Source organism: Carettochelys insculpta, chromosome 4 (assembly GCF_033958435.1).
Source record: "Carettochelys insculpta isolate YL-2023 chromosome 4, ASM3395843v1, whole genome shotgun sequence".
Lineage (NCBI taxonomy): Eukaryota > Metazoa > Chordata > Testudines > Carettochelyidae > Carettochelys > Carettochelys insculpta.
The window spans coordinates 51,933,131-51,958,417 of NC_134140.1; the positions used below are offsets into that span (position 1 = coordinate 51,933,131).

The 25,287-nt window shown below is 42.8% G+C and overlaps 1 protein-coding gene across 3 annotated transcripts in view; it reads right to left on the reverse strand.

Moving 5' to 3' along the window:
• The window catches only part of DLC1 (DLC1 Rho GTPase activating protein), a 354,065-nt gene that overhangs the window by 15,724 nt on the left and 313,054 nt on the right, over positions 1-25,287 (reverse strand). For all 3 annotated transcript variants that reach the window (XM_074992829.1, XM_074992827.1, XM_074992828.1), the window contains 5 exons: positions 22,786-22,867; positions 7,930-7,993; positions 3,676-5,102; positions 2,479-2,655; positions 353-512 (listed from right to left, as the gene is read on the reverse strand). In XM_074992829.1, coding sequence (XP_074848930.1) covers positions 353-512; positions 2,479-2,655; positions 3,676-5,102; positions 7,930-7,993; positions 22,786-22,867 — 1,910 coding nt within the window. The remainder of the gene's footprint in view (positions 1-352; positions 513-2,478; positions 2,656-3,675; positions 5,103-7,929; positions 7,994-22,785; positions 22,868-25,287) is intronic.

The following is a 25,287-nucleotide window of genomic DNA, read 5'->3' on the forward strand; positions in this document are numbered from 1 at the left end:
CCCAACCTTACTCACTCACTTCAGTGGGAATTGTGCTTGAGTATGGCTAGAGTACAAACAAACAAAGAAGTAAGGGCCCTATAATTTGGTTCAACAACAATAACTAATCAAGCACTAGGAAACATCTCACAAAGCTAGAAGGGACCTTGAGGGGTCATTGAGTCCAACCCTCCCCTTTCAGCAGGACCAAGTACTCCCTGACAGTTTTTTTAATCTATTTGCCCCAGACCTCTAAATGGCCTGCTCAAGGACTGAACTCTCAACCTGGGGTTTACAAGGCCAATACTAAAGTCACTGATCTATCCCTCCCCCCACTGACAGCATAGTGGAATGGTAATGAAGTGAAACTAACCTGGTCCAAACAGTGGCTGCGGAGGTACCGCATGGCTTGCTGAATGCTTTGTGGGAGAGGCTGCCCTGTACGCTGGACGTTAATTGGCAAGGGGACTCCAAACACATTTCGGTCTTTGTAATCTGGGACCTTAATCCTTTTCATAAACTTTGGTACGGCCCTGTTTAAGCAGAGAGAAGGAGCAGAAGAAAGCATAGCTGTTAGCACTGCATACATATAATTCTTGCCACTGGATTACAGTAGCTGAAATATGCTAAAAAGAAGTGAAATAGAAAGACTTTAGTAGACTGAATACTGTGCAAAAGGCTTAGCTGTAGTACTCAAAACATGAAATATTTGATCTGTTCCATCGAGGGAGGAAGGTTGGGGAATGAAGCATCTATCTCTCTGGGGCAGGTTTAATGTTACAGGGGCATGGGGGGTGCTATATGTTGACTGCAAGAATTAATATATAATGGTAGTCTATCAACATCAGTATGACAAATGCTACAGGGCTGAACAACAGGAGCCAGGCTGAACTATAGTGGAGTCAAAATAAAGCCTGTGGCCAACAGCTCTTTATACTGTAGCTTCTTTAGGTCTCTCAAGAAAGATGGACATGTGAACAATAAGCTTTTTGTACGGCAGCCACTTGTTCTACAAACCTCTCAAGCCAGGCCTACCACCCACCCATATGTGTAACAGCAGGAAGCTGATGTAATACATTTGAATTTGGCAGCTAAAAATTTCAGTTCATCAAATGACCTCTTTGAAGGACCCCCTCCCTGCCAGGCCCCTACGTTCAATGAGAGACCTTTCCATTTGCTTTTGACTCAGAGGAAAAGATTACCATAGCTCAAAAGAATTATTTACTCTTGGATTTTCAAGAGCATTGTTTTCTCAAATAAAAAAAAAATCCTTTTGCATCTGAAAGCGTTGAGATCATCTAGCTAATGAAAGAGAACATTAATGTAGGGTACAAAACTTCAGAGGACACAACAGTGTTAGATACGAGGGAAACAACTTTTTGCACGTGCATACAACTATACAAACAGCATATTATGCTTGAGAGGACTAATCTCTTCTACAAAAAAATAAAAATAATTGAATTGTATTACACTATCAATATAGTCCCATGTTTAACTATATGTGAATACTACTTGCTTTGTCAAAAAAACAAGCCAGGAGAATGTGGGAAAAAACACATTACGATCTCTACTGAGAATCTGAAGCATGCAAGGATAACTGGTCAATACTTATTTCTGTCTTTCAGAACAAACAACTTCTGTATTTAGCAAGACTCACATAATAACAGCCTTTGAACAGGAACTACTTTGATGTTGGAGTTAAATACTCACTGAGAGTCCTGAAGAAGGGAAGAGGCCATAAGAACGAAAGGGAGAAACTCCTCCCCCTTCCAACTATTTTTGTACATATTGCTGCTTTAGGGTTGCACAGACGGCAATAGAAAGCCTGCTATTGCCATTTTTGTATTTCACTAATCTGACAAAAATATATTAACTGGGACGCAGACACCTGAAGAGAGTAAAGGAAAACTCCATTTCCCCCCCCAGAGTTGCCAGTTTTTTTTCCATTTTGTTTTTAATGTAATCACTGGATTTGATTTCTTTTAAAACAAAACATTTTCTGCAGGAAAAAATTAGTTGCCAGACAACACACTAAAAGTGAGGAAGACTCACTCAGTTGAAGTGCCTTGGCATTAAATAAATATTGACATTAATGCCAATGAAGGAAAAAGGCAGGAGACTTGGAAGACAATTTTCTAATATCTTAGAATGTACTGAAGTAGTTAAGTGTGGATTCCAGCCAGCAACCGCAGCATACTTTTCCCAGAACAGCCAGCTGGTCTGTGCTCCATCAGCATCTGTATTGAAATGCACTCCTAGGTTCCCCTCTCTGTGGTTCTCTATTAATGAGCACTGAGACACAGTGACTGACATTTAAACAACGCAAAGGGTTAATGGTTTTAGTACTCTCTTCTCAGGCTAGAGTCCCTAGGAGGGTGACAGCATGAGATGCTAATTAGATGCAGGTAAAGAGAAAAAGGGAAGAGAGTTGGGGCTTAGTAACATGTTTTCTATGTTCATTCAAGACTGGGAAATCCCTCGGGGGAGAAGGAGACTTACCAGCTGAAGCCATGCTTATTTGAAGGTGTATACTTCTCCAGGAGGGCAGTTAACTTCAAAAGAGAGTATTTCTGCAGTAGGTTCATCTGTACCACAGACTGACTATTAATCTGTAATGATACAGAGCTCAAGCTGGGACAGTGAGAGCTCTGAAAGCTGTGCCACCTCAGTCTGTGCCTGCAGGAAAGAAGGGGGGACATAAAAGGTAATTTACTGAAGATGCCTGTGGAAACCACGCGCTCTAGTGATGTGGAGGGCATTCAAGCGTTTAAAAACGTGTCATTCAGGGTGTGTCTGCACTTGCATTCCTCTTTTGAAAGAGGCATGCAAAAGAGGTAAATAAAATGCAAATGAGGTTTAAATTTGCATATTCAGAACCTTATTTGCATATTACTTCAAAAGAGCAAGAAGGATCCTTTTGAAGACGGGTTTACTTTCAAAAGAGCAGCGTCTGCACTGGCTTTCCTCTTTTGAAATTAGAATATGCAAATGATATGCTGAATATGCAAATTTATATCATTTGCATTTTCAATTTACATGCTTCTTTCGAAAGAGGAATGCAAGTGTGGACACACCCTCAGAGATTTCTCTGACATCTGGAAATTTTGCCTCATCTGCCATACATCAGAAAATGAGACAGGCCGTCAGGCAAAATGTCCAGGTGTTAATGTGGCTGCACACAACCTGGGTTGACTGCCATGATAGCAGTAAGTACACGCAGTAACTTGCACGATGTGGTTAAGAACTGGCACTATGCTGTTGGAGGTGCCCTGTTTTGAACAGGCTGTAAAGTGAAGGCTTTGACCACACAGCCAGGTTCTCTTTTGTGATGCTGTTTTGGAAAGAGCAAGGATACACCCACCAGTATCCTTACTGACTTAATATTGGGCAATTACATTCTCCATTTCCCACACACCCCAGTTGCAGTTACTCCTCACCCAGGCTCATAACTATTTTAGTGTTGCTAGTGAAGAGAACACCAACGTTGTGCTGCAGAATGAGGTTCATTTCAATGGGGCATGCAACATTTTGGGGGGGACAAAACCCAAAAAACACAAATACACTGTTTTAAAGTAGCCTGGAAACCATTTGGGATGAAAATAGTATCCTCACCCCTAATTTTTGAAAATTAGAAATAAAATTGCTTTTATGCTAAGGCTTTAATTGGGGCAAGTTTGAGGAGCTCTTCTTACTGACCTGTTGGACCGTGTCAATGATGCACCCACCCCTGAGTCCCTCCTCTCCTGCATTCCTGGGGGTTCTTCAGTCTCAGTCAAGGAATTTCCTGTGCTGTCAAGGTCACTAGGGGTTGCTCGATCATTTTCTACATCAAGGTGAATCTGCTTTGGTGAGGAAGGGCATGGAGAAACCGAATCTAGTGCTGAATCAGAGTCCCCTTCATCTGAAAACTTCTCCGACCACTGGTTTACTATTCTCTGCATCCCTTTTACATGGTACAGGATATCATCCAGCTCTGGGAAGAGATCTTCATTCTCAAGGTCTGCCAGGTCACCTGTACTGGAATACAGAATTGAGCCTGGGACATTGTCGTAAATGCTAAGGCGGCTACTAACTGAGCTAGAGGAGTTACGCCTTTTCCCAGTGCTCATTTCCTTGGTGCTTTCTGCACTGTTCTCCCTCCTCAGGGAGAGATGACCATGTCCATGAAAGCTTCCGGTTCTCCAGTTTACAGAAGCGTTGCTCTCTGGTGGGGAGACGTTACCATTGGAGAGCGCTTTGGGAAAGGTCCCTGGCTTGTGGTCTTCAGGGATAAAGAACACAGCGTCTTCTGCAAAACTTCCCCTGTTCTTAAAGTTCTGCTCCATGACATCACTGAAGGTTGACTGGTTGAAGGGGTCGAAGCCTTCGAGGTACATTCCCACCCTTTTATTATATGCACTGAGGCTGCGCGTTCTTGTGACAGGGCTGGGCGTGCTGACAGCACTGCTTGTCTCAGACTGACTGCCGCTACTGCTGGTCTGGGTGGAATTGGAGATGCTCCTTTTTCGTACCATGGGGACATTAATATGATTGCCATTGAGGGTAGAAATTTCCACACAGTTAAACTGTTTTAGTTTGTCCTCATCCATGCCCTCTTTCAGGATGGGCCCACTGATAATCAGACCCACCTTGGAAGGGGCTTTATTTTTACCATGATGAGAGCTCTTGATTTTCAGGCTCTCCATCCTCTTTAGCAGGCTCTTGGTTTTAGACCTGGCATTTTTTTCATTGGCTTTCATGTTGAAGGTGAAGCTAGAGAGCTCCTTCGGTGAGGGTAGGCTGCTGAAGGAGTCATCGTTCGCTACGAAGTTGCCTGAGGAGCAAACGCTAACAACAGAGTTTGTTCTGGTGGTGGCTGCCTCACTCTGGGGAGTGACTTGGTGGCTGCTGGTGCTGCTGGTGCTGTGAATGGAAGCTACCTCCTGACGCTCGCTGAGGTCTGTCAGCACGCTTTCATGGCTAGCTGCATTGGTCAGGAGAGGCACTACTGGGGATGAAAGACACAAATCCTCTTTCGGAGGGAAGACATCAAACTCCTCAAGCCTGGACCACCTTTTGCTGTCCCTCTGAAAAGTCCATTTACCACTTATTGCACAAGGCTCATCTTCATCAGAATCTTCACTCTGTGAGCAAAGAGAGCACCCATAAGGGATAACGGCAAACTGTACTGATGACAGCTAAGTCCTTTCAGTAAGCCTATTTAATTAAGTGTGTGATCTCGCTTTCATTTAATCTAAAATCAGGACAGTCATGAGCTTCAATGAGGGCAAAATAGGCTTTTTAAGCCAATCACAGTTAACAGACAGTATACAATATATCTTAAGACTATTTTAAACAGAGAAAAATATGTTTGAAGTTTATTTAAAAGCAGTATAATAGACACAAAGCAAACAGAGCAAATAATAGAGCCTGCTTTAAATTGTTCTTGCCAACAAACCCCAGTATTGGTAGGCTTTTAGTTAATTGGTCACAGCGGATACTCTTGAGATCAGTGGAAATTCCTGGCATGCATAAAATTTTAAACTGGAGTCAGTGAGGGGCAGGTCTCCCTCTGGACTCTCTCCAATGTTACGCTTTGCTGATAGTGGCTGTGTGTTTATATTCTCCTTGGCAATTAGGAGATGCTTCTTGGATATTCAGAATTGTAGTAGCTTAACTTCCCACCCATCTTTAAAGCTTAAATGGTCTTATAACTGTGACTAATGAGACAACAAGAGAACCTATTACATTGCCTCAGTTTAATGCCTCCAAGCTGTTACCCCGGTCTTTTCCTCCCCTCATAACCTAGCAGCTGACACGAAGATTGTCTGTGAAGTTTCTACTTCAGACTAGCTCCAGGAAATTTTAATATTACCTCATAGATACTGAGCACCAAAAGCCAACAACAGTAACCTCTCTATTATGCTTGATGTATGAGCAGTGCCTGAGGGTATGTTTCAACTCTGTCACTTAAGCCTCAACCTTTTACTGCAAGGGAATGATCTTGTATAATCAACATTTCTCCTCCATTTACATGGAGTGCATCATATGGCACAAAAGATGGAAGAACATAATCAAAAGAGTACTATTTTAACACAAAGCAATGCAGGATACAGGTTTGATGCAATCTGCTATAAATTTGGAGTGCATCTGTCCATATGTCAGTGCTATGTTTGTTCAAGAACTTCTCTTAAACCATAAGAGCTACGACCACAAAATTTAGCATGCAGCTTCCTCTCACCCTAACTGAAACCAAGGTAAGGGATTGCTTGTGCCTGGAAAGTGTGAAATGCCTGAAATTCTAGGATTTTCCAGAACATGGAAATGGAGAGGCACTGACAGGAGGGACGACATACTTCAGACGCATCACTGGGGCATTGAGTGCAGGGAACAGCCATATCGCATACTGAGCTCTAGGGGCAGCTGCAGCAGAACAGTGGCTATGTGGAGACAGGGCTTTCCATTCTGCCAGGAGAGGCAAGTGCTCCTCCACCTCATCCCACACCTCGGTGCTCAGACACAGCACCAGTGCTCCCTGCAACTCCCTTACACAATTAGCCTTCCCCTAAGATGCTGCAGCAATGCACCCCAACCCTGCTCCCTTGCCCCAAGCTCTTGATGAGGGAAAAAAAGCCATGGCAATGGCTCACCCCACCCCCACCCACTATCCCCAGGGCAACAGCAACAGCTCTGGGCTGGCCCCTACGGCTTCTGGACCAGGGAAAAAGGCCATGGCTACAGCTTCTCTGCTGTTTCTGGGACTGAGCTGCAGAAAACAGTCACCGCCCCATCAGTTGGCCTTGGTGGTGGGGTAGGAGGGACTGATCCTTGGTAAACAGGTTTACAGCATTCGCATGCATTTTTGTCAGGAGAGAATGGCCACATAAGGGTGACTACACTTTTGCAATTTTATCTGCAACTCCTCACTTCCAGGGGACAGTTTTGAATACTGTTGACCTTTCTGACTTGTTCTGCTGTTTTCTCCTACCATGCAGACATGTTTTCAGACCACAATCCAGCTGTTCTGCTGAAGGGCTCAAAACAACCTTGTAATTCTTTCACGATGCTTTTGTCTATCAATCGAGGACTCAAGCAGGGGTGTAAGGTATTATAATACCAATGCCTTTATTTGTACCTTACTAATAAAAATATCAACAAGCACAATCGTCCATAAGTACTATCAACCACATCCAAACTAGAAATTCTACCATTGTTCAGCTTGGACTGGAGATGTTTTGGTTTAAGCCTCATTGACCAATGAGATCCTTTGCTGTTCAGTCAAGACAAACTCTACAAACCATACAACTTTCCCTGCCAATATGTAAAGTACTTCAAATTTATGTGATAGCATTTTTCAGAGGCTTCTGCGTTAGTTTCGATATGTATTTTAAATTAGCAGTTAAAAAGCAAAGAAGAAATGGGAAAGCTTTGCAAGCTGAATGGAAGCTACCTCCTGACGCTCAGTGAGGTCTGTTAGCATGCTTTCCTGGTTAGCTGCGCTGGTCAGGAGAGGCACTCCTGTGGATGAGAGAATCAAATCCTCTTTTGGACAGAAAGCTGCTGAACATCTTTTTGGAAGAGCTGAGCGTCCCAAGCTTCCACTGAGCTTGCCTACATGATAAAGAGGTTCTGCAGAATCAGTTCAAGTTAGCGGACGTGACAATTTGTTTGGCTCATGCTGATTAGTCAGCATCATCTCAGCTAATGGTATGCTTCATCACCACAGCTGAACATGAGCCCAGTGTACATAAGTGGTCTAGATAACTCAGTGAGTGCATTCACTTACAGGGCCAAATTCTGCAGTGCTTACTCAAAAATCACAATGAAATATAAAGAGTATTTTGTCTGCCAAAGGATGTCAGATTCAGCCCAGGAACAGTCGAGCACTGCAGCTGCATTAGATGGGCAAGATCATTTTCGGCTTTTATATGCGTTCATACTTTAGAACATTTAAAAACAAAAAAACCTTACCCTTTTCCTATGTGGACTAATTTCTAGCTTCATCACTGCACATTTGTTTAAAGTATTTAAGCGCCTGTGGAAGAAAACAAAAAACAAAACACAATATTAACAGCAGGTGTATGACTTTTGTGACACTGGCTATTCCAATTAAGAGGCTTTTGCCCAGGCTCTCTCTAAACTCCTTTGCATACAAATAGCCACATGGGGAGCCTCAATTAGCACTGGAGCCTCAAAAAGTACTTATGATGCTTAATTACTAACACATTACTTCAGCTGAATTTTGTGGGGGGGGGGGGAGGTGGATAAGCATCTGCTATACAGCCCCTCTCCACACACACATCCTAGTTAATGAGAGGGAAATAATGAACTGAACAGTCCAAAAAGCAGAGAGACAGAGACCACCTTTGAAGGTGCCTTTAAATTACTAAAAGTTATTGCTTAATAGTAGAGAACTTTTAACATATAATCCTGAAGCAAATTATCCTGACACACTGAGAATAAGATGCAAAGAGAGCACTTCTCTGAAATTGCGGGTGTGATGCAGCCTGCTGTCACTTCAATTTTTTACTCTTCTATTGGAAGCCTCAAAGAGGAAAACTAATTTTCCACACATCAGGTGCCTACTTTGTTCCTGGGTTGTGTAATATAATTACTTTGAATACAGCCCCAGGACAACTCTACTAATCTGTTTTTAAAAAAATCAGACCTTGTTCTTTCTTACAAGTCTGTACAGTTTCTTTCATGTCTCAGACCGTGGCTCTCAACAAAAATCACAAAATAAATTTGGACAAAAACAAAATTCATTGCTGGATCAGAGTATTGCAGCCATCATTAACGGGGCTGCCCATGAAATGCACTTTAAACTGCACACCTGAAGGTATATGCATTTCTTTTTTTTGCATAATCTTCTATGGCTGACTGCTGATCCAATGCCTAATGAAGTCAGTGGAACTCCTTCCATTAAATTCAAGGGTATCGGATCAGGTCCTGAGCGCATACCATGCAAAGCAGAGTAATCTGACTGTTCCTAGTCCATTGATATGTTGGACCATTGAGTTCACTGAGAGCAGAATCACGCACATAAACACTCCAGTTTACAATGTAGATCTTTGCTTTGCAATTTTGACATCTTTTAAACTAAATTTGGGAAAGCTAATAAAGGCAAAAAAAGAGAAACAAAAAAGAGAGTACTGATGGGTGTAGGTATCTGTGAGGAGTGTTGCTAATTTTCTGTAATAACTTGGCTATGCCTGTAGGAAGAACCACCAACTTCCTCCACTTTCTGCCCAGCTTTTGCAAAAGCTTCCATCTGTAAGGATGAATTTGCACAGGGTTTGATTCTGCACTCACTAAAGTGTATGGCAAACCTTTATCATATCAGTGCTGAAGGTTCAAGCCCTTAGAAAACCAAGAATCCGGTTACATGATAAAGATGAAACACAGGTACACAGCCTTGTTCGAAGCCAAGGTCATGCAGCAAGTTTGGAGCAGAATGGTCTCCCCATCACTCAATGGCTGTTTCTACACAGGCCACTTCCAATAATAGATGTAGTGAAAGATGCTAATGAGGTGCGGATGCAAATTCCCCATGCCTCATTAGCATAACATCACATGATTTGGAGTCCGGAAGACCATTCTTCTAGACTCCAAAATGCAGTGTAGAAGTGCGACCGCCGGGGGGGGGGGGGGGGGGGGCGCGTGGCGGCTTCCAGAAGGAGGACCCTTCTTCCCAAAAATTTTCAGGAAGAAGGGGCCGCCTCCAGAAGAAAGACTTCCTTCCAGAAGTGTCCCCTGGGGCCACACCTCTCCACAGCGTTTTGGAGTGCAGAAGAACGGTCTTCCGGACTCAAAATCACATGATGTTATGCTAATGAGACATGGGGAATTTGCATCCATGCCTCATTAGCATCTTTTGCTACGTGTATTAGCAAGCCACTTCCGAAGGAAGTGTCCTGTGTAGAAACAGCCAATGAGCGGTCCTAGGCCTTCTATCTTCAGAGTAGAGTTTGACTAATTTCCTCATGTGCTTTCCTATGCCTCTAAACATTATAGAGCACGAATGCCTCTCAAACATCCTATTTATTTTTCCCAATACCTCTCCAAAACAAAGGAGTGGTATTATTCTACATGTAGAAGTTTGGAAGTGAGAGTGGAATCCAGATCCTGACTCTCAACCCTGTTGCCCCTTTGCAATGGGCTGTCCTGAGTCCAAGTGACAAGGATTACAAAGCACAATACTATTCCCAAACATTACTCCATGTTGTCTTCAGAGTAAGTACACTGGGCAATGAAATGGGCTGAGTCTAATTCCACTTACACCAGCTTTACATGTGTGTCACTTCTTTGGCTTCGCTGGATTTACTCCTGATTGTGTAATGGAAAACAGAATGAGGGCCACTGGTCTTCAGACAAAGTATCAAAAGAAAGGTGATATTCTGGCATGTGAGACCTTACCAAATAGGCTAAAGAACAAAACAACAACAAATGCCAAGAGATCCTAATGAGGAACTGACATGACACACAAGTGTGGCTGCCCTAATTAAAAATAGGGGACTCAACCCTTATATGAGTCTACAAAGAGTAAGATTTAAAACAATTTTGTCTGAAGAGTGTATTCAAATGTACTATTTCTATTTCCTCCCTCCCCAGTTTTCTCTTATCTCCTCTCAAAAGATCACAGGGGACTCTCTTCTCTTGCAGAACTCTGATGTGACACACCGATTCTGGTTTTTGGATGACCTGTGCTGTGCTAATGTTCTACATTCAAAGCAGTTTGTAAATCATTGATATGAAAAGAAAAAACAAAATGTAACAGTTGTTTACATTTAACTTTTACAACCAGGCTTAGCTGTCTCATTTTGACAAACCCTTTTCAGATTGTGTCACATCAACTGTTTCATTTTGGAGAATGGAATTCATATTTTAAAGAAAAATGAAATGTAGAGCTACACAGAACTAAACTAGCTTTCAAACTGATTAAATTATGCAGAATCACAAGTCACTGTGATATCTTCCACAGGATTAAGTGCTACTTGGGTTTTCTTTAACTTTTGATCTTTAGTTTGGAACTTCTGGGCCTCCACCCACCGGCACGCTAACTCCACTTTCAGTACTGTCTCATGTAACCATTTGTAAATTTTGCAGTATTGTAGCATTTGCCTCACACAACAAAAAAACTGCCACTGAGATTCCCTGTCAGGATTTATTTATTTCCAGCCTGTTACATTTAACTAGCCTGACCACTTTGATCTGTCAGGGAAAAAGATAGTTAGTTACTTCCATAGTGGTTTTCTTTGAGATGTGTTGTTCATGTCCATTCCAATGTAGGTGCGTGTGCACGAGCATGCTCAGTTGTCAGAAAATTTTTCCCCTGGCTGGTAGCCCTTGAGTTGGACTGGAGTCCTCTGGAGCAGCACTGATATAATGCCCAATATAGGCGCTGCCCACCCCGCCCCCAATGCAGTTCCTCGTTACTGGCTACTCTCACAGTGGAAGAAGGTGGGATGGTTTCAGAATTGCCATGACCACCACATCTTGAAGAACATCAGTCACAGAGTTGAGTAACTGTCTTTTCTTCTTTGAGTGATTGTTCATGTGTATTCCAATGTAGGTAAATGCAAGCTAACATTAGGAGGTGGGGTCAGAGCCCAAGAATGATTGTAGTACAGCCCTGCCCCACTGCAGCATCCTCCCTAGCATGCTGCATAATCGTATAATACGTTGTGAATGGAAGACCAGGTGGCCCACCTTACAGATTTCCTGAATAGGGACACAGGCTAGAAATGCTGCTGAAGAGGCCTGCACCTTCATAGAAGGAGTGTCGATGTGATGGCCACCAAAAGGGCCGTTTTGTAACTTAGAAACAACAGGGGGCAAGAAACAAGGGATCTGAAAGGGAGCCCCAGAAGCTCAGCCAAAAACAAATTAAGATCTCTGGCCTAACCCTTTCCTAGACCTTCTTGAATCTCTTGACCACAGGGTCCAAGAATACTGACGAAAGGCCTGGACCAGGATGAAAGGCAGAAATAGCTGCCAGGTGTACTTTAATACACAAGGACAGCCCTGACTGGCTTAGGTGCCACAAATAATCCAGGAACAAGGAAACTGTGGCCTGCAAGGGAGACAACCCCTTCTGGGATACCCAAACCACAAACCTCTTCCACTTTGCGAAGTAAGTGCCCCTCACAGAAGGTTTCCTACTATTTAAAAATACCTCCCACACTGGGTCTGAGCAGTAAAGTTCCATGTCACTCAACCATGACGCTTCCAAGCTGCAAGGTGAAGGGACAGGAAACTGGGGCGTTGAAGCTGCCCCTTCTCCTCTATCAACAGGTCTGGGCATAACGGGAGCGTTAGTGGATCGCACACTGACAGGTCCAACAGAACCGAGTGCCAGTGCTGCCTGACCCACACTGGAGCCACCAAGATTACTGAGGCCTGGTCAGCTCGAATTTTGGAGGAGGATCTGGTGGACGAGGGCAACCACAGGGAACGCATATAACAGAGGGCCTGCTCAGGACACGTCAAGCACATCCACCCAGGACCCCAGTTTCAATAAGAACAAAGTGTTTGACACTTTGAATTCAGGTAACAGAGAAAGCCAGGCTAGTCTATATACTATCAAAACAAAAAAGCAGTCCAGTAGCACTTTAAAGACTAACAAAATAATTCATTAGGTGATGAGTTTTCGTGGGACACACCCACTTCTTCAGATCATAGCCAAACCAGAACGGACTCTATATTTAGGGCACAGAGAACCAAAAATAGTAATCAAGGTTGACAAATCAGAAAAATATTATCAAGGTGAGCAAATCAGAGAGTAGAGGGGCAGGTGGCAGGAGTTAAGAATTATATTAAGCTAAGTATGCAGAAGAGCCCCTATAATGACCTAAAAAATTTCCATCCCGGTTCAAACCATGTGTTAATGTGTCGAATTTGAATATAAAAAAAGAGAGCCTCTCTTTCCAATCTGTTGTGAAAATTCCTCTTCAGTAAGACACAAACCTTCAGGTAATTAACAGAATGGCTCACTCCATTAAAATGTTGTCTGACCAGTCTGTGGATCACGAGTGTTTTTAGGTCTGTTTTGTGCCCATTAATTCTTTGTCTAAGAGAGTTTGAAGTCTGTCCAATATACAAAGCACCCGGGCATTGTTGGCACATGATGGCATATATGATGTTAGTTGAGGAACATGAGAACGTGCCCAGGATTCTGTGAATAACCTGATTAGGTTCAGTGATTGTATCTCCAGAAGAGATACATGGACAAAGCTGGCAACAGCCTTTGTTGCAAGAAAAAGTTCCAGGACTGGGGTTCCTGCAGAATAGCCTGTGATTGTTGGTGAGAATCCTCATAAGGTTGGGGAGTTGTCTGTAGCAGAGACCCTGTCACCTCGGGCCTTCTGGAGTGTGGCATCCTGATTAAGGATAGGCTGTAGGTCTTTAATAATGCGTTGCAGGGGTTTGAGTTGGAGGCTGTAGGTAATGTACAGTGGTGTTCTGTTCTTGGCTTTTTTGGGCCTATATTGGAGTAGCTGGTCTCTGGGTATTCATCTGGCCCTGTCGATTTTGTTATTTTTTTCTCCTGGTGGGTAATTCAGGTTTATGAATATTTGGTAAAAACCTTGTAGTTTTTGGTCTCTGTCAGTAGGATCAGAGCAAATGTGATTGTACCTAAGGGCTTGACTGTAAACAATGGATCTAGTTATGTGTTCAGGATGGAAGCTAGAAGCATGTAGGTAAGTATAGCAATCAGTGGGTTTCAGGTAGAGCGTGGTACCAGTCAGGCCATCCTTGATTTGTACTGTAGTGTCCAGGAAATGTCCCTCTTGCATGGAGTAGTCGAGGCATAAGTTGATGTGGGGGTGCAGATTGTTAACGTCTCTGTGGAATTCTTCTAGTGTCTATACCATGGGTCCAACTCCTAAAGATGTCATCAATGTATCATAAGTAGAAGAGGGGTAATAGGGGACAAGAGCTGAGGAATAGTAGTTCCAGGTCAGCCATAAATATATTAGCATATTGTGGGGCCATGCGGGTGCCCATAGCAGTTCCACTAGTCTGGAGGTATAAGTTGTCCCCAAATCGGAAATAATTGTGGCTGAGAAAGTTAGAGGTCAGACACCAGATTGGCTGTGGTGACATCAAGGATGGTATTCCTGATTGCTTGTAATCTGTCTGTGTGGAATATTAGAGTACAGAGCCTCTACATCCATGGTGGCAAGGATGGTGTTGTCGTCAGGAACTTTTCTGATGTTTTATAATTTCCTTAGGAAGTCAGCGGTATCTCATAGATAGCTGGGAGCATTGGTGGCATAGAGTTTGAGGAGGGAGTCCACGTAACTGGATAGTCTGGTGGTGACGGTGCCAATACCTGAAATAATAGGGCGTCCAGGGTTTCCAGGTTTGTGGATTTTGTGAAGTAAATGGAATAATCCAGGCTGGGGTTCAGATTGTGTCTGAGTGAATAAGGTCCTGAGTAGCAGCAGGGAGTTCCTTAAGTAGTAGTTGTAATTTCTTGTGCAATTCCAAAGTGGGATCAGTGGAGAGAGGTCTGTAAAATTTGGTGTTGGAAAGTTGTCCGGCTGCCTCCTGTTCATAGTCTGACTTACTCATGACGACAACAGCACCCCCTTTGTCAGCTGGTTTGATTATGACGTCTGGGTTATTTGAGACTCTGGACAGCATAGCACTCAGCATAGTTGAGATTGTCTCACATTTGGTATTGTTTACATATAATTTCAGTCGGAGTACGGTGCAGAAGCATCATACGTAGAAATCCAGACTTTCACTACGACCGTCAGGGGGAGTCCACATAGAGTTCTTCTTTTGGTGTTGGTAGTGGGGGTTGAGAGAGTCAGACTGTTGTTCATAGGTGTGTTGGAAGAATTCCTTTAGATGGAGCTGGCAAAAGACGACCTCAAGGTCACCACAGAATTGTATTAAGTTAGTGGAGGAAGTGGGGCAGAAGGAAAGACCTCGGGATAAGAGAGACACTTTTGCTGGGCTGAGTTGTAGCTGGAAAGGTTAACAATATTGTTAGCTGAGCTGTCGTTGTTGTAGTTGTAGCATCCTGAGATAAAGTAATCTAGAAAATTTATTCTCTTTTTGGTAGGAAGTGGAAATGTTTTATAAATTTCTTATCTAGTACAAGTAAAGCCTCATTCTGTGGGATCTTGCGTGGATGCCTGATTGTTGATGAGAATTTCAAGTTCAGATAGTTCATTTTTAATCATCTTTTCTTTATTGTAAAGGATTTTGATCAAGTGGTTCCCCAGTTTCTTAGTGAGCGTATGGCATAGATGCTTGCTGTGGTCAGTATAGTACATTAATTGAATTCAGGTGCGTGGGAAACACGTCCTGCAGATAGCCCCAAAACTTGGAAAACTGATTGCATCATGTCCAGGTGAATGGACCACTCATAGTTCAGGAAGGACCTGCTGAGGTGGTTTGCTATGGTATTGTGGACCCCACGTAAGTAACAGGCCTGCAGGAGAATTTTGTGATGAATGCAGAAAGCCCCTGGCCTGATGGCCATGTGACACAGGGGAGAGGAGCATGCAAACCGCGCCCCCCCATCTGTCGATATATATTGCTGCTGTGTTGTCTGTAATCACTGACATACATTGCCCCAACAGTTTGCCCTGAAACACCTCACACGCCAACCTAATTGCCCTGAGCTCTCTCACATTGATGTGAAGCTCAAGGTCCAAAGCACCTCAAAGAGCCTGACTGGCACTCCTCCAGATGCACCCACCAGCCTAAATCTGATGTCTCCGTTACCAGGGACAGGGAAGGTTGGGGTGGCTGAAAGGTACCCCTGCACACACTCTCCGAGAGTCCAGCCACCAAAGTAGGGTCTGTAACACCTGCTGTGGCAACAGCACTAATTTGTCTGTATTGTCCGTCACAGGACGGTACAGTGAAGCAAGCCACAACTGGAGTGGACATAGTCAAACTCTGGCATTTTGCACCACAAATGTACAAGCTACCATGTGTCCCAGCAGCTTCATGTGACACCTGGCTACCGTGGTGGGGAACTTGATCATGTCCTTTATGATGGTGGCCATAGCCTGAAACTTGTTCTCTGGCGGGCAGAGTCCAGGAGAACCCCCCCACAAATGCTATTCTTTGAGTGGGGACACATGTTGATTTCACCTCATTTACCTGGAGGCAAAGACTGTCACAAGTTTAGCAAAGGAACCTTATGTTTTGATGAACCTAGGCCTGTGAACTCCCTTTGACTAACCAGGTGTCCAAGTAGAGGAGCAACTGGACACCATGCCTGCAGAGAAAAGCTGCCACCACCATCATGCACTTGGTGAAAATCCTTGGAGCCATCAACAGGCTGAATGGAAGCACTGAACTGATCGTGTCCCCCGTTCATCACAAACCTGAGAAACCTCCTCTAGGGAGGATGAATTGCACTGTGAAAGTATGCATCCTGTAAGTGGAGAGCTGCAAGCCAGTCCCCCTGGATCCAGCAGGATAAATCCCACGGAGACCATGCAGAACCTGTTATTTTTTTTTTGCAAACTTGTTCAGGCCTCAAGTCCACAATGGGCCTCATTCCTCCCTTCAAATTTTGGAATTAGGAAATAATAGTAAAACCCCAGACCCTCAAATTGTAGGGGAACCTCCTCTATCTCCCCCCGATTCAGGAGCGACTGAATCTCCTGCCTCTCTATTTTTTGGCGATGGTCCCTGGAATCTGTCTCTTTCTATGGTTAGCTGCATCCATGACCTGGGAGTCGTTTGAAGCGGTGAGCAAAGAAGTGTTTGTGCCCCATAGTGGGGACGAAATACCTCCTCTCATTCTTCCTCACTGTGGGCTGGGCTGCCACAACGCCTTGGCCATCATCTGAATGGGAGGCAGTGCCACCCTAGTGGGGTTTGAGGAGAACAAAATGCTTGTTAATGGCTTGGGACCTTCACCTCCTCTGCCCTGCACTCCAAGGCCATGGGCCACCTGGTAGAGCAACTGCTGGAGGGCCTCACTGTCCTCCAGGTCAGCGGAGGAAAAAGACCCTGCTGCTACTTTGTCCAGGGAAGATGAAAAGAACGCACCCATCTGCAACGTGTAGCCCACATCCATAGTGCTGGGTTCCCTTCTCCTTTGTCAACACTGTGGCCAAGCTTGGTTCCAGTGCACTCTGCACCGATGAAGATGTGCTCAGCCCCATGGATGGGGATTTCTTGGGCTGAAGATCTGCCTCAATCAACAGAACTTCAAGGTCCTCAGCTCGAAGGTTTAATAGATTGGACAGCAGTCTCTCTGGTGTCTCTTACGTAGACACTTCAAGTAGGCTGAATGAAGATCACTTTTCGGCATGCGCTTCCCATAGTCAACGCATACCCTGGTGCCAAGGCCTCGAGGAGGGGGAATGAACTCTCTACTTGGGACCCATGATCAACATTAACCATTATCAATGGAACTATTAGAATTACTAACACCTAATTATTTACGGATAAATATTTAACAGCTACCAGCTAACTAAGAAGATTGCTCACCCGAGCGCTGGGCATCTACAACAACTGACACTGTGGCAAGAAGGAACTGAGCAGGGTAGTGGCAGGTAGTGTCTTTATTGGGTGGTATATTGACTCCTCTCCATTGGGTGCTGCTCTGACCCGACAGCTACTGTCTAGGAGAAAAAGTTTCTGGCAACTACAGTGGCATGCACATGAACGATCACTCAAAGAACCACCATATTTAGAGTCTTCCTGATAAAATCAAGTCTTTGATTTCACAAATATTATATTGTAGCCCCCTCAACCCCACCTCCATTTAAAATAAAACCCTTGGATAGTGGAATGACAGAAGCGTATCTCTATCTGGCCCCTTTGAAAAAAAATAGCATACCCCCCCGCCCCTGAATTCCAACAAACAGAAATATGAAAACAAATTAAGCTCATCCCTTTATGAATGAGATCAATTACAGGAACAACCCGGCAGGTAGATTCTGTTTCAGATATGACGTTTTCATTTTCAAAAGAAAACTAATTTTTATAATCTCAATGCTCTGGTCTACAGAGGTGTTTCAGATCTACATGTTTCGTTCAACAGTCCCAAAATCTGACTTCTGACTTGTTTATAAAGGGAGAGACACAAACCTATGATCATCTTCCACAGGGGTACTTTACTTTAGAAGTTGTTCCAGTGAATGAATGACCCCCCGCCCACACACACACACTACTATTCAAGTTACGAAGACAAGCACTCAGAGATATGAAATTCTGGGATTAATTGTTGCCTCTACAACCTTAATTCATTTGCCTTTTGTATATGCATTACGTGCTCCATACTATTCTCACACTATTTCTCCATAGGATCCCTACCTCACGCAGTGCCCAGGATGGATGCTGCTCACTTAATGAGCAGCTAGTCAATATTTTTTGTCCCCTTGTTGTTTATCGTTTGACCCCAGCCAGCCTTATTTCCTGCACACTATTCAAACCTTGCTCTGCAGCCAGAATTATTTGCCAGAAGTTGGGGAGACATAAGGAGTGGATCACTAGATTATTACCTGTTCTGTTCATTATCTCTGGGATACCTGGGACTGACTACAGACGGAAGACAGGTTACTGGGCTAGACAGACCTCAGTATGGCCTCTCTTTCATTCTTACTAACTTTCTCATGGGCTTTTCTATGGCTTATTACTATAGCGTCTGAGCCTGACTCAACATGTAATATTTCTTTTCACTACTCCCCTATGAAGTGATGATATTCTCCTTTTTAGATTATGGGGAACTGAGGCACTGCAAGATCAAGGTTTAAAAAAAAAGAAAAAAAGCATTTGCTAATTTGGAGGGGCTGAATTTGAAATAATTCGGCCTGGTTTCTTCAGAACACTCGGACACATTGCCAGTGCGTGTCACGGGTATCTGTTGACAGCAGAGGAGTGGAGAGACTCAGAAATCATCAGTTCCATTCCTGGCCCTGGAGGGGAAGTGTTCTCTTGTGAGAACAGACTCTTCCAACTGGTCTCCCCAGTACAGATTTCTTCTGCTCCAGCAGTTCCAGCTCCCTCTCCCTGCATTCTGAGCTCAGTTTCCTTGTTCAGCCATCCCCAATCCCACCTGGCTCCTTGTCTCCAGTCCTGCCCACCAGACCCAGCTTTCAACCTTCTTGATCCTCATCCAATCTCTCTCTCCATGCTTCCACTGTAGTTATCCAACCTCTTTCCTACAAAAATATTTCTTGGTTATTGAGCATTTAAATCCTGTAGGCACTCAGCTGTATGGTTGCATAAGTCGCTGCTGGGCCACATTCTGCCTTTAGGGAGATCTGCGAAGACTGTTATTGAGGACAAAATTTGCCCCACTACTCTGCTTCCCAGGCATTAACACAGTACGCTTAAACGTAGTACTTCAGATTTTTGTGACTGGCTCTTTGCCTTCTCCTCCATATTTCAAAGAGGAATCTCTTCACAAGGCCCAAACATGCCCTCACTACCTGCCTCCCACTCATGTGGCATTCCCAACCTGCAATGGGGGTTAGGTCCCTCCAAACTCAAGCTGCAGAACTGCAAGCACTAGTCATGTTGGTCTACCCCAGCAATACCCCAGTTGGCTCAATGGTCTGAGAGCCCCAGGGTTTAAGTATGTTCCAGTATCTCCGCTTCAGCTATGTCTGCATGTAGCCACTACAGTGGTAGTATTTCGGAAACTCCAAAAAAGAGAGACAGATGAGACAGGGTTTCTATAACAGTCTGATACAAAATTTGTACTTAAAAGCCTCTTTTAGGACGAACATGTTTCAGGACCTTGTTTCACCTGCACATTGTGTGCTCAGTATCCCTTTGAAGATAGATTCTTGGCCACTACTCTATAGAGCTTCTTAAGAAATAAAACAGGGCTTTTGCATATAGTAATCACCTGAAGCACTCCTGGAATATTAGGATATAATCCCTAATGCTATCTGCTAACCATGTGTTTCAATGTAAGTAACAGACTATTTCCTTATGATTTCTACTGTGTTGGTACTAAGTATCTCTAGAATCTTGATCTTCTCTGGTGATTTCCATGGTTCAGGACAGCCAGTAACACACAAACAGCATTCATCCTTTCCACTTAAAATCATTAATATCAGGTTTGAGCAGCATGAACAAATTAGAGATCTGCCCAAATAATGCAGTTGGGATCCAAAACTGCGACTTCCCTAAATTTGAAGGTTTCCATTCATGGCATTGGTTTGGGCCATTCCTGCTAAAATGTAAATAGTGGGCACAAATTTAAAGAGTTCAATCAGTTTTTAAGAACTTGTATGCCTAACAATAGCCACTTAAATTTCTGTTTCAGCGAGTAACTCAATATCCTGATTTTCACAGATGCTTAGCACCTGTGGATCCCACTAAGTTTGTACAGGACGGCGTGTTTAAATTGTAAGCTATTCGAGGAAGGGCCTTTTCTTGACACTTATCTGTAAGTCACTAATCCTTCCTCTATACACATAATACTGCCTCACAACACCGTTATGAAGTAAAGGCAAATGGTATACATTTTCAGGGTGAAAAATTTACCAACTTTTAGCTCCACATTACTTGACTTCTCTCCAGGTTATAGTTCTCAACAGGGCATCAGTATGCAATTAAAGTTTTGGTGGCAGTTTCCCCCATCCGCATTATAAATTGTTTTAAATTGTGTCCCTGTTGTTCTCCAGGTAGAAGAACTCGCTGTGAAGTGCTGCATTAAATGATGTACAATTCTGATCACTTCCACTGTTTGTGTTTTTAAAATGTATGTTTCTGACTAAATGTCTGTAAAATGTGCAATAAATATAAGGATTACTGGTAAGCACACCGCTGACATGGAGCAATACATTCTCAGCCCAGGGGACAGGAAGTCACGCACACACAACTCCCATTAACTTTGTTACTGTAAATTGCATTTGGGTGTTAAATGACCAACTCTTGCATTTTTAGCACAACTATCAAGGTTTTCAGACAAGAGCTAGTGACAGGTTTATGGCTCTGTGACAACAGCTGTAAGCCCTTTCCAAAAATCAATCATTATGTTTACAAAGTGCCTAATGCCAGTCAAAATAATGAAAAACACAAAGAAATATAGCAGCACATTACTTCTAAACCACATTAGCTAGAGGTAGCCTAGTCAGATATTTGTCTTAAAAAGTGAACCAAAAGAGTACAAAGGAACCCTAAAGAAACACAGAATTTGGTAACCTATTAATGTGAGGCAATATTTATCAAGGCTCTCTGGCCAAATTCTGACTTTAAAGATGCTCCATTGAGTATTTGGCTTTATTTCAGGGTTAACAGAATCTGAAAATGCGCCCTCCCCCCGCCCCAATTTTAAGTTAAAACATTATCACAAAGGGTTCCAAACAGTATGTTATAACCTTCAAAACTCTGTCCTTGGTTTCACTTTTGTATATAGTAATTCCATTGAGTTAATAAATTGCATTGCATTGTGTATTACATTTTGAGGACTAAAGCAAATGAGGTATTTTACAACACTGGCTATTTTCAAAAAAAGTCATCGTCTTGAATTAGTTACCTTTATATAGAAAGGCTGTTTTGTCACATACCATTTCCTAAAGATTTGTAAATCCTCCAGGTAAAAGACTATAAAAGCAGGCGCCTACTTTATGAATCACGTTAGCAGTGAATGTCATAGCTTTATATAGGAAATAGTCTTACTTTCATTCAATAAGCAACACTCAGCCACTTTTCTCCCACATAAACAAAAATCCAGGTTAAGATAATACTGAAGCAGGAGGGTTGAATCCAAAGTACACTGGCTTGGCTACATGAATTTTGTTCCTGGCAAGGAGAGATCACATTTCTGGGAACCCCAGTTTTTTGAACACATCACTGTACTTCCTTTTAACTGACCATTGGGAATTCAGGCCATATAAATGAGTATATGAGATGCAATATATTCCATCTCATGTGCACACTTTTTCCTTACATGACATTTTTTATTCTCAATTCATCTGAAGCGAGTTCTCTCTTTGCCGTATCTGAGCTTAAATCATTTTAGTTATTTCTGAAGTACGGTACTTTATATTCCAAATGCTGGCTTCTTATTTACTTTGTGCTTGAAGATGATAAAATTGCACCAAAGTTACCAACTTTTTCCTCATGACTTAATTTTAACTCCCTAGAGGCTGACGACATATGCATGTATTGCTCTATAGTGTTCAGTGGAATGCTGCTGTAGTGAAAGTTTGGAGTAGAAAAAGTTACCAGACTCATTGTATCTAGCTAGAGACAAATATGAATAAAGGACAAGCTCCATCTCAAAGCAAGAAAGCAAAATCTTACACTGCAGGACAGGATTGTTTTTAAACGGTGTCAGAATAAGATGTTGTAACAGGCTGGTTGATTTTGTAGTGTAGAATACTTAAGGAACAATTGTTAATACCCTACTCAGTCTGGTGATCCGTTACTTGCATGAGCTGTCCTATGAAGCAGACAACTTGTGTAAGAAAGTGCTCACAAATATGAGTAAAGCATTAGCAATCTGGTTGGGAGGTAACAATAGCATGTCTTGGCTAGAAGAGTGCTCAGAAAATCTGCCCTCGTTCACATTTGCGATGGAGGCCATGATACAGATGTATTGACAACCACCCTGGTTCAAGGTTAAATCAGCAGTCCTGTTTCTGCTGTGGCTTAATAATTCATGAACAGACATCACAATCAAACAAGGAATGAAAAAGACTATGTAATATTTGTTATGAAGATGGCCACTAGTTGCTTTTTAGCACTTTAAAAAGCAACCCCATATTTAAACAACATTTTAAATTAATATATACTGGCCATGGCTACTGGATATCAAAAGCCCTCAAAGACAGGATTAATTAGCAAATCATTCAGTTGAGATTATTCTTCTATTTCACTTACCTGCACAAGGCCTCAATGGCATCTCTGTCCAGGAAGTCATGTTCCCGCTTGACTAAAGTGATGTTGATGGGAAATAGGAGATCTGAAGGAAACAAGACAGATGGGCAATCAAACTGCATTTTATTCCCAAAGGTAACATTACAAAGCAGCCAGCTGTCTCAGAGTCAGCTCACTAAGGTGCACACAAGCGGCTCTTACAAGATAAACTGCACATTTTACCATCTCAAATGCCAGAGAGAGATTTAGTTCTCATTTAGAAACCTTTGTGTGTAGCTCTGATAACTGATAAAGTTCACTTGCATCATGGAAAAAATACTGAGCAAAGCAAAGATGAAACAAGGAGAGAAAGAGGCAGCCACGAGATGGGGGCAGCCATCTGCCTGCCATGGTAAGCTGCAGTTGATTCAAACTAGCCTAGTTAAAACAAAAATTAGTACTTTGAGGGAGCTTGTATATATCACATCAAAGCAAAAGGTCATCAAAATAAAAATCTCTGGAAATCAACAAAAAACAAACTCTCTGGCTGTTTATCAAGCAATTTAATAATTTGTCACTGTTCTAACATTAAGGAGATATGAACTGAAATTAAAAAAGCCAAACTGCTAAGAGTCCAATGCTGTCTCTAGTACCTAAAAGACTGTTTTGATCAACACTTTGGGAGAGCAAAGAGGAGGAAAAAAGGTTGGCAGTGTGCTGGAAATTTATGACAGCCCTGAAACAGCAACCATATAAATATAAATTTACTGTTCTCCTCAGATTCCTGAGCGTCACACTAAGTCCTGGCTCTGGATTCTTTGCACAGCCCGAATTCCCACTGAAGCCACATTGGTGGTTCGGGATGTTCAAGCAATACAGCAACAGGCTTTAAAGTTACAACTGGAGCTGTGTATTGCCTCTCTGGCCATCCAATTTGTGTGTAATAAGGAAACTGCTATAATGTTCCAAAGATCAGGAAGAGCAAGTTCAAGTGCTAACGTCAGCAGGGTCAAGGGAAAATTGCTAAAATCACCAGAGATAATGTAGATAACGTTACCTTGCATTAGACCAACAAATCTCTCTCAATTATTTGGCTAACGTGCTTTGGGAACACACAGACACCACCACTTTTTGAAAGCTGCAAGAAAGTTTGGCTTTTCTGCAGAAAACTGCAGGCATTTCCTAACTGTAGCAAGACATAGGGCCCAAGTGCAGGTCCATTTAAATTAGCGGTTTTAATGAGCATTACATTGGGGCCATAGTGTACAGTGGTTTTCCCATAAAACTTATGTTACGACCCACAGTTTCAGTCATTTTCTAAGAGTGCTTAGCAAAAATGAACATACAAAATGTTAGCAAGTTCTGCTGGGATTTTCCCAGTAACAAGCTAGCTTTGTCTCCCATTCAGAGGTGCATATCAAAGTTAACTTGAAAGCCTAATGAGATGACTAGCAGAAGTGGGTGGTAGCTAGTATTAGTATTTTTGTTATGTCTGCTTTTTGTTGGCAGAGTGAATTTCAAAAGACAAAAGTATATTGCTTTTTAATAGGGATGGTTTTAAAAACAAACAAAACAAACAAAAACCACAGAATAGGCCAAATCCTTCTCTTGCTGGGTGGTTCCACTGAAGTCAAGAAGGATTTGATCATAACATTGGAAATCCCATTGTCATGAATGAATGCCTGTAAAGGATTAACAGAAGGCTCTCAGCAGAGAGTGGTCAGGTAAGCCAGTGGGAGGGAAAGACTTTTTTAAGCTGAGAACAATTTCAGTCTGCAGGATCTTTTGTCTGTGTGGCTGGTGCAGAGGGGACAGAGAGAGAAATGTCATCTCTCAAGCTGGTGAAATGAATCTATTAAATATCCTGACTGTCTCAAAATCAGCCACAGATATGAAAGTAGAAGGGAAGTGTGTACAAAACGATCAGTTTACGGTTACCCTGAATTTGATGTGGATTGACTATCCTTTTTTTTTTCCTAGCTGTTTTGGCTAACCTGATTCCCCCGGCCCCCCCCCCCCGTAACTTTTAAGTTCAATCCCAGAGAAGTAATTCTCTATGCTGCAATTGGTACAATTTATTTTCTTTTGTTTTGTGAATAAATTACTTTTTTAAGCAAATGATTTGATCCCTGCGTCCTAGAGGAGAGTCTGTGTATGTTCAGATCTTAGACTAAAAGGTCAGTTACTAGATTACAGTCCTGTATGCCTAAACTGTCTCCAAAGGGAGAGTTAAAAGCTTGGTGTACCCCATAGAGAGACATCCCAAGTGTCTCTTTCTAGGTTAAAGGATTTTTTCCCCCACTCAGGTGGCGACGGCAGTTACTCCCCACCCCCAGCATGATTAGGGAATCTGTGACATTGGGGAGTTTGCTTTAAAAAAAACAAAAACACAGAAACAGCCTTATATAGGCCAGATATTTTTAAGTTTTTGCTGGACCTCAGCTTCCGCACTTGGAGTATGGAGTGGGGAACAGCTCTGACACCCATAAAAGCCCACAGTCTGCAGAAAAACAACTATAAATGGAT